The sequence below is a fragment of the Solanum dulcamara genome, chromosome 5 (assembly GCF_947179165.1).
Source record: "Solanum dulcamara chromosome 5, daSolDulc1.2, whole genome shotgun sequence".
In the NCBI taxonomy this organism is placed as follows: Eukaryota; Viridiplantae; Streptophyta; class Magnoliopsida; order Solanales; family Solanaceae; genus Solanum; species Solanum dulcamara.
This window is the reverse complement of record NC_077241.1, coordinates 20,671,284-20,681,413: the sequence shown is the minus strand read 5'-3', so window position 1 is coordinate 20,681,413 and position 10,130 is coordinate 20,671,284. Positions and strand designations below refer to the sequence as shown.

At 35.4% G+C, this 10,130-nt stretch overlaps 1 protein-coding gene across 2 annotated transcripts; it reads right to left on the bottom strand.

Moving 5' to 3' along the window:
- Positions 1–6,956: 6,956 nt before the first annotated feature.
- LOC129890828 (photosynthetic NDH subunit of subcomplex B 3, chloroplastic) lies at positions 6,957–9,787 on the bottom strand. 2 transcript variants are annotated; one of them, XM_055966300.1, is made up of 6 exons: positions 9,501–9,787; positions 9,315–9,428; positions 8,328–8,381; positions 7,900–7,962; positions 7,552–7,622; positions 6,957–7,296 (listed from the first exon to the last, which is right to left on the bottom strand). In XM_055966300.1, exons 1-5 carry the CDS (start codon positions 9,666–9,668, stop codon positions 7,578–7,580), a joined length of 444 nt encoding a protein of 147 aa, XP_055822275.1. In that variant the 5' UTR covers positions 9,669–9,787; the 3' UTR covers positions 6,957–7,296; positions 7,552–7,577. The 2 variants fall into 2 exon arrangements, with proteins under 2 accessions (XP_055822275.1, XP_055822274.1); XM_055966299.1 differs by having other exon boundaries at positions 7,552–7,614; positions 9,501–9,785.
- Positions 9,788–10,130: the final 343 nt, after the last annotated feature.

Below are 10,130 nucleotides of genomic sequence, written 5' to 3'. Positions count from 1 at the left end.
CGTAGATAGCTTGAACTCATTAAAGATTATAACTGTACGATCGATTATCATTCGGGTAAAGCCAATATGGTAGCAGATGCTCTAAGTCGTAAAGAACTTGCTAGTTTATTGCTAAGCCACTTGCCTTTGTTTGTTAAATTAAGAGCCATGAATGCCTGTCATGCATTTAACTCTGATGGCTCTATTGTTGTCGATTTGCAAGTCAAACCAGTTCTACTTGAACAGGTGAAAAAAGCATTAACTTTAAGGCCTCTTGTGGGTCCACTAGCCTAAGCATACAATGGCTCCTATGTTGGCACATAGTTAATGAGACAAGGGGTTGCTACTAGAATTCCCTTACCGAATCTCACCTCAATGCCCCATTCGGTGCTAAGTCAATTCCATAGAATAATATATCATAATAGCATAAGATACATATAGTTTGAAACTTCAAATCATCATTTGGTAGAATAGCTCCTTAAAACCTTTAGTGATTCAAGTATGCAAGCATTTTCCTTATTGCATAAGAATCCATCATTTCATCATTCTTTCATTTCGTAAGACTCCCTTGTGATCATAGACATTACGTTCATAAACATTCATTTGGAGTCAAAATCTTTCAAGTCAAACCTCATTGAAAACATAGTAAAACTAGGTGAGTTCCATTTAATTAAACTTTCAAATAGCTAAAATCAATGCTAGCGTGCATGAAAGTAATAGAATACATCACTTAAAACATGCTTGAAACAACCCACCAATTCACTTTAAAACTCTTTCATGCTTTCATATAAGGACCTTTGATAAATCAACAATTCAATGCATTTAAGAGCCAATATAAGCTAACATAGGTAATTAAATTTCAAATACTTAATAATATATGCATTTGGAATCATGATATAAAACTTCATAAAATTCACAATATGAAATTGAGCTACTAGGTTAGAAAATACTTAGGATCCATGGGTGGAAGAACCCATGAATAAAGACCCACATACCTTGGGGAATAAGGCCCTAATGCAATGCTTGAAAATGGAGACTTGAAGATCTTGGATGGAACCCTAGCTTTTGATTGAGATGAAGAAGACTTTGAGAGAATCTTTGGGGGGGAGGGTTTTGTGAATTTGGGACTTAGTGTGAGAATGAGAGTTTAGGAATACTTAGTGTAGTCAATAGTTGAGAACCTAGTCCCAAAAATATCCACATACATTAAGGAAATTATAGGTAAAATACCAAACAACCCCTCATGAAACCTGATCGGAAGACCCTATGAATAGTTCTTTATGAGTTGTCAAAAGGTCTATGGGTCATAGACCCAATTCATCCAAGAAACCCCTAAAAATGCTGAAAAATGAGACTTTAATTTTCGTTTATGACTCATCTTTACAAGTCGTAAACATTTCTACGATTCGTAGCTTTTTCCTACGAGTCGTAATTTAAGGTCCTAAAATTTCTAATATGGCAGTCTTTAGTAAACGGTAATAATTTTTTACTCTGGACTTAAAATAAGGTAAACTTGGTGGCATTGGAAATAGAAATCAAAGACTTTAATTTGATAGGTCATGCGCTACCTAATTCATTATATTCTAGAATATATTATCATTTAAAGTTGACCTAAATAAAATCTTTTACCAAAACTCAATTGGTAAGGAAGCTTTCAGCTCGACTTTATGATAAAGGATTCTTGTGATCTTAAAATATCTCCAAATCTATTCCCACACTTAAGAATTGACCTTAACATCTATGAAAAATTAAGAATCACCATTTATGACACTACAGATGGCTTCTACAAGTCGTCATTTAATCTACGAGTCGTCAATATGAGTCATCAAAGTAGTGCTCCAAAATCATAGGCTATTAGAATGAAACTTGATCCCCACGACTGATCTTTATGAGTCGTCGACTCTCCTACAAGTCGTACAAATGACTCTTCAATTTCCCTCTTCATTTAGTCAAAAATCAGGACTCAGAGCCCAATCCTACGACTCCATTCTATGAATCGTCCTCTTGAGTAGTTTCAAAAATACTGAGTCTTGTTAATTTCATGAAATCAGAGATCAACTCTACGACTCACTCTACGAGTCATCCCCATTCCTACGAGTCGTCACCTTGACTCTTGAACCCACTTCCATACTTAAGAAATTTTCCAACCCTCAAGGTCAACCCTATGAGTCATTACTACGACCTGTAGGAGTTCCAAAGACTGGTAGGTCAACTCGTAGGCCTTGGGACAGTCCATTTCTCTTGAAATTTTCCTTTGTTTTAACTTTTCAGTTTTCGGGGTCTTACATTTAGTTAGTTGTACTTAGTTTCTTTTAGTTCTTTTACACTTGCGTGCATCTCCCTTACATTGCATTTGAACTTTATTGTTCCCTAGATTCTATCTTTTCATATTGGTTTAACTTTTCAATCTCAATCGGCCTATGATGTCTAGTGGGTACCTGTTGTTTTGGTACTCATACTATACTCTGCATATATTTTCATGATGCTCATCAAGCACCAATTACCAGTACTGATTAGAGCCAGGCACAGTCTACATAGGAGGCGAGGGTGAGCACATGACGTCCTGGATTTATCTATCTACATATGTATATAATTGACTAGTTTTTTACTTTTTAAGATAAGTCTTTATTTTTGTGGTCCACTTTCGACAATTGTATCATTTTGTAGCAACTCTATACTTGTAACTTTCAAGTTTTGAGAGGGATTCTATTTGTATATATATTTTTTGGTTTGCTTTCGCTCATTCTTTTATAAGATATGGAAACATTGAATTCGCCAATTTTCGAACTTTTCTTTGATTCTTGACACATGTCATGCTGGATTTGAAGAAAGAGAAATGAAAGTCTAATTCCGCTAGAGAAAGTTGAATATGAATTAAACCAAAGAGGAGTTTTTGACTCAAAAAGTAGTGGCAGGAAAGGAAGCAGCACACCAGGACGAACTCCTTCTTTTAAATATCAACTCAAGGCCTCCTTTCCTTACTCGATAATTATTGTTATGGTGTCACTACTGATATAGTTTTTACCCTTAATTTCATTACATGCAGTTCCATGATATGGGTTGACTTACCTACTGATGGGTTATAGTAGGTGTCATCATGACTTGAGTAATTGGGTCGTGACATCTTCCTGACCAAAATCCCATCTCCAAGCCCGAAGAACAACCCTATTCTCCAACTCTCATACTTTCCCATCACCAGATTTTTCTCCCTCTGCCTCTACTAACTCAAAGGTTCAGTCCATTCTTAAGATGCCTGCAATGGAGCCTTTATTTGAACCTATTTCAGTCTCTCAACCTGGTCCAGCCTCTTTCGTGATGTTTGAACAACATTTTGAAGGAGATTTACCAGATGAGTGAGGCAATGGTTCAAACATTTTAGCGGCTGGTGAGGAATGGATTGTTCAAAGTCTTACTAAAATGATAGAATATTCTCGCCCAAATCTCTCAGACCCCGAAGAAAAATCTCCCACTGAACCTCTCATTCTTTCCTCTGGGCCAACCTTTGATAAGATATCTAGTGCTTCACTTCTAAATCTTCAACCTTTAAAAGAAGATGATGTGGAAGATGAAGATAATTGTCCCCTAGTCTGGAAGAAAAATGGAAAGGAGATTGTTGTCCCAACTCCTAAGGTTGTCAAAACCTATGCAACGTGTGAATCTGGGAAGAAATTATTGGGATATGCGATGGATGTGAACAAGGAAAGGAAGCCAAGAAACAGAAAACAAGACTGAGTACAATGTTTGAGGATGAAGAAATTCCTCCAGAAAAATTGGTAGTTATATCTGAGGAGATAGATGATAGCTATATAGAATCTGATGATCTTACTCTGGCAGGGCTAAGAGCAGGAGAAATGCACGTGTTTTAAAACCTACAAAGATAAGGAGTGTCAAGCCTAAAAAAAAGAAGAACATTGGCACCAGTAAGAGGAAGGGGGTGGGGTCTGTAGAACCTAGTTCAAACTATGCTAAGGGACCAGGTTCTACAAGTAAGAAGAGAAAAGTTGAAAAAGAATTGAAAAGAACAAAGCTGGTCAATATGCTGACGTTGGGTGTTAAATGGGTGGGTGTTTGATCCTGAGATCTTTATCAAACCAGGTGTGCGGAACCTAATTAACGTTGTCGAACTACAGGACTAGATGCATTTGTTTGAGTGGTGAGTTCCCACTCTATATGAAAGGAAAATCAGAGAATTATATTGCAACATAGAATTCTAAGATGGGGGATTCTGGATACAAAGGTGCAGGATGTAAGGGTTCATTTGGATGAGGAAATTCTGGTACAAATAATGAATATGCTTATAGAAGGGGTTAGGAGAGTTAAGAAGTCCTCAGAAACACCTCATTTCATTGAGGAGGTAGGGAAGATGACCATTTTGAACTGTGTGGCTGTCCCAAAGAAATTCCTTAAGGGAGATTACCAGTTATTGTTTGAGTTTGTGAACAAAGTATTGCTTCCAAGATCTGAAAAATGCATAATTGACTCTGCAGCAAACTTGTTTCTAATGGAAACCCTCACCAAAATTGATGAGATCAATACCCAAAGGATTATGTTAGAGCACATGTATAAAATCTTAACGATAAAGTATGATCGTCATGGACTGGCTTATGATTATTTATTGAATTGTGTATTTGCCCACTTTGACATCAAACTTGGCAAGGGAGTCACAGGGACAATCAAGCAGTCCTTCTCCCTTAACAATCTCATTGAGTGTAAATATATTAAAGGATGGACCAGAAATAAAGCTAAGTCTCAGGTGTTCAATATTCTTGTGCAACAAGGGCGTTTGAAGGGAGATTTGGAGGAAATGACTAATTTTTTTGGCCCAACATGATATTGAGATAAGCATATCGAAGGCCATCTTACAGCAGGAACGGGCTCAAATACCTGGTGCTTATGAGACTTTGCAAAATAAAATGCAACTTTGAAGGCACGAGTGGATGCCTTAACTATTGAGAATGCAAGTCTTGCAGGAGAAGTGAAGGATCTCACTAAGCAGTTGCTGAAGTCTCATGCAGCAGAAAATGAATGCATGACCCTAATTCTTCGCTCTTTGACCCACCAACCCCCTCATTCCTAAGTCCTCCTGTGTCTCTACCTTTTTTTTCTATGCTTCTGTTGACCCCAATTTGCATTGTTGGTTTAGGCTCTCTTAAGTATTTCTTCTACACTTCTTGTTATGTATATCCTATGAATTATGAATGATTAATCTTTTGTATCTACTGTCTCTTTTCTTTGGTTTAATGCTTATTTATTTGTGTTAGTGTTGTCCAGTAACCATGGATTTACCCGAATTGCATGTGATATTATTTGGTTTACTGTTATTACCTTTTTATGATGTCAAAAGGGAAAAGATATGTTTGATAAAGGTAAATCAGTTCAGACCATGGGACCCGGTCTTGGTTAAAGGGGGAAGCATGCTGATAGGGGGAATGTGCTAGCAAGAAGGGGTAACTAACATGAATAGTTTTTCATCATCAAAAAGAGGAAAATGTTGTATTCATATGCTTTTGATCATTTAACAAGCTACGAAATAGTAGGATTTGGTAGAGAGACCTGATCCTTCAAGATGTAGGCATTCAGGACAAGACAGTGGAGTGCAGCTGTAAAGCTGCCAAACCTGCAATGGTAGGTGGGCAGGGCAGTAGAGATGCAGAGTTCTAAACCAATGGCATACTACTATGTTGTTTTTGTCTATCCTATAGATTAAATACTTTGGAAAGAAAGTACCTAGTTTTTGCAAAAAAGAACATTCAAAGCAAAAGGCATTCTCTCAAAGACGGAGACTATTCTCACAAGTAGTAAGGGACCTGATCAAGTGATCTACAAAAGTCTTGAGTTGTCATTTGAGTTTAGTATCTTGTACTTATATATTTTAAGATCTATTCCTATATGATAAAGGAACAAAGATCATTTTAGTTGTAATCTTTGTGAAGTCGAGTTCATGGCGAGGGTTAGCCGAGTTGTGTTTGAGCAAGGTCTATATTAACTAGAGGTAGTTGATACAATGGGCAATAGGGTTATTGCTTTGAGTCTTGTAATAGAGGTGTTACAAGCCGTGTAGGATTAAGAATTTAATCCTTGAAGTCTGTACTCACAAGTTGCTTGAAGTTAGTGAAGCAGTTGAGAAATCCTGTGTGACAGAACGTGGTTTTTTCGTCCCTTGAGTAAGGAGGTTTCCAAGTAAACATTCTTGTTATTTACTTCAAGCTTTTACTGTTCTTCATGTTTTTAATATAGCTAAGGACCTAGTCTTCTAGATAGTGGTGGACTCATTTAAGCCATCAGAATTAAAATAGTGTTAGTTTTTCATGGAGCACTAAAATATCAAACCATCAAAATCTGATACGTGATTGTTGTGTTATATTTTATAATAAGCTTAAAACCTCTCATTCTTGTTACTTTTTATTTGACAATAAAAAAAGAAAAATAAAAAGATCAATCTATTTAAATTATTAATGAGTGAAGTGTCAAAAACACACTTAAATTATCCTTTTTTTGAGTTTCATACCTAATCTATTATAAGTATGAGTTTCATATACCAAAACTATCACTCATTGGTTTGAGAAACACACCTCTCTTTTCAATACTTATCTCTTATTTTTACAATTCAGCTAATGTTCATATGTCAACTTCACAGATGAATTACATTAAAAATTGTCAAACCAATTCAATTGATTGTGTACACTATACATTATACAAGTATTGATTGAAGTAGAATACTATTAAGGAAACGTTTCTTTCTCCCCTGAAAATGAAGGATATTTTTTCGACTTTTGAATAGTGAGCTAACCATATCAGTTTCGAGTTTGTATCTTTACCTTTCAAAATTCACGTAACACATTGCTTATTCTAAAATGATCTAAATATTTTATATTGCTTAGCACGGAACGTACGTATTTATAAACTAGTTCTTTAATGAATGGGTATAATTAAAAGGTACTGACTTTTCAGAATAGATATATACGAAATCAAGTATATGAAACTAATTAAGGATGGCTTCGACTAAGTAAACAAAGAACGTTTGCAGCAGGCTGTTGCTTAGTTTAACCCTTATAACTTGAACACATCCTTTGTAATGTAAAATGCTGGAGCAGAAAAAACTTTGCTGGTACTCAATGAAGGAATAAAATTCATATGTCCTACCTAGTCATGAAGCATTCTAGTTTCTGGAGATTTATACTCTCTTCAAACTATTTATACTCTCTTCAAACCTCAAAGTATTACTCCACATGCATATATTCTTCTGTTTCTTGGTGAGTTAGCTGTTGACTTCATCTACCATCACTTCTTCCATTGAGGCAACCTCTGTACCACTACCTGTACACATTATTGGAAGACCAATACGTTGTGAGAGAACGCTTCACATGCAGACGCTTACACTAGTTCATTTTTAGTTGCTGTTTAGGACCTTATAGTGACACCTATCTTGGATTTTCTTGCACTCAAGAGCATTTAGGTTTTATTAGGTCATAAATTGTTGGAATACGTTCAAGTTTATGTTGAATGATTTTGAAAAACATTGAAATCTAAGGAATGCAGCTAAACAAGTTCATATATATTTTTGGTACGTACCTTCCCAGAGTTTTCCTTATTTCCAACTATAGTTTGGCAAGCCAATCTCCATGACTCAGGTTTCTGCACAACTATGAAAACTGAATGAGCAAATTTTTCTGAAGATTAAGTGGGATATGTATGAACCATTATAAGCATCTTCATAAGAACAATAAGTTGTTACTCCACCAGACATAAGTTGATAACACTAGTTGTTACAAGGTGCAAATCAACCACAAAAGTTTGATATTCGTACTGAAACAGCCTTAAAGTGATCACTCCAAATCTGATTGATTCAATTTTTTGTGAAAAGAATGTGACTGAGGTTACAGAAGAGAAGCTGAAAGCAGAGGCTTGTAGAGCCCATACCTTCTTTAGGTACCGGAGCTCTGTATTTGTTCTCTCATTAAGTAGATCCTTTCCATCTATAATCTGCATCACCAGGAAGAAATTTGGTAAGCATCATAAAAAGAAGGAAAAAATTTGGGACGTTAATATCTCTAAAACTAAGAAGTTTAGCCAGTAAAACCATTTGGTAACGTCTAAGCTCACTACAAATGGTTCAGCAGCAACCCACCAATCTGATAATCAGATACGCAAAATCGTGATGTATGGACCAATTTTATTCCAAAATCTAATTAAAATGTGCTACAGCATAGATTAATGCACCATCCATCTAAGATGTAAGAGCCAAAGTGTGAAGTACCGAGTTTCAACCAATAAAACCAGCAAATAATTTTGTTTGGATATTTTTGTCTGATAACTAACAAGCGTAGTGGAGAATAAAAGACTTATACCTCCACAATACAAGTACCACAGCTTCCACCGCCTCCACAATTCATCACCTTTCCCTGCCAAAAGGTAGACATGGTGTTCAAGATCAAAAAGAGGTGCAACAATAAAACATACAGATTGAAAAAGCTGAATCTTTTATTCGCTTGAAATTTCATAGCATTATATTTCCTATATGTCCAAATTCCAACCCACAAATGATTTAAATTGATTTCTTTGCTATATGATATTGTAGCACCTTCTTATGCAAACCATCATAGAGGGGAAGATGATTATGTACTCAAGCAGTTTATGATCTTCCAGGAGATCGATAAAGCATCCATACATTATTATAAACATTTAAGAAAATGGTGATTAGCTGGTGTTGAGTCGTGTCGTAAAATGAACATAGCTTGTAACAAATGAAATACAATTTCAAACTTCTTCATTGCTCACATGTAAACTTTCACCTAATTGTTTTACACAAGTTACACAAAGTTCATTACTCTCTACATCATACTATTCCATAGATTGAAAGAAGACAATGCTATTGTAAGCAATTTTGTTGAAGGCATGAATGGTCATTCAACTTATGGTAATTGACCACCAAAGTCACTAAACTTTGTTTTGTTTTTCAAAAATTATCCAAATTTGCTTCGTTAGCTTTCTTGGTCATCCAATTTTGCCTAGTTAGCTTCCATGGTCATTTTAGTGAAATACAATTTTCTGTATATATTTAATGATGTAGAATATGGATTTATTTTGCACCCAATACATTCTAAATCCGACCCATTTCTTGACCCAAGTCACTTGAAATGAGTTGACTATATAAGAGGGATATTCAACTAAAAGAATATGATTAAATGTTATTAAGGGCATCGAAATTGAAGTAGAGTGAACAAATTCCAAGATTCATGAGAGAGAAGACGTTCCCAGCTAATCTAATACATGTAAGAAAAGAAAATGATGGAATTGATTCGTCATCCATGGCTAGAATTACAAAGTGAACTCACATATGCAGCATACAACTTTATATTGTTCTCTGACATGATGTTCCTCAACAGCTTCTCACCACTTACTGCTTTTGTTTTATCCATAGGGTACTTGCCATTTTCATCTGGTTTTGGCTGCAATAATTAATATTGATTAAGAAATCAATAATAAAACAAACAAGTTGAAACCAATACTTGTGCACGTACCCCGATGAACTCTAGTTCAATTTCAGGTTTTTTGGTGGTTGCTGAGCTGGTGGCGCAACATATGGAAATCGGTATTCTTTTAGGAGGATAAATCACGGCTTTATGGTGGTTTTTGGTGAACTCCGGTGCCCGGAATGTTATAGAAGCGGACAGGTTCGTTGCAGCCATGGTCTACCCAGCATTAACACCTACCCTGATCTGCACATTTACTTATTCCCGTTACTTGGCCCCACTTCTTTCTCTTACTTGTGGCTCCAAAGTTTCTCAAATTTTATCCTCCACCTTTTAGAATTCTTTTTGAATTCTGAATAAAAAATGAAACTCATTTCTAAATGTAGTTGTTAGAAAGATTACTAAGGGGTATTTAATATTGACTCTTTTTTAAGTGACTTATAGTAAAGTTATAAGTTGAGAATATTCAACTTTTATCTTTAGGCTTTCTTTTTTTAAAATACTTTTTCAATTTTAAAAAAAAATGTTTTTTTCAAACATTTCCAAAATTAAAAAAGAATTTCAAAGTCAAAAGCTATTTAAAATAAGTCAATCCAAACCCTTACTAAATCGTGGAGCGAGAACGAAGAGTTTTGTAAATTTTAAGAAAGAATTACCTAATTAGACAAACATTCCTAT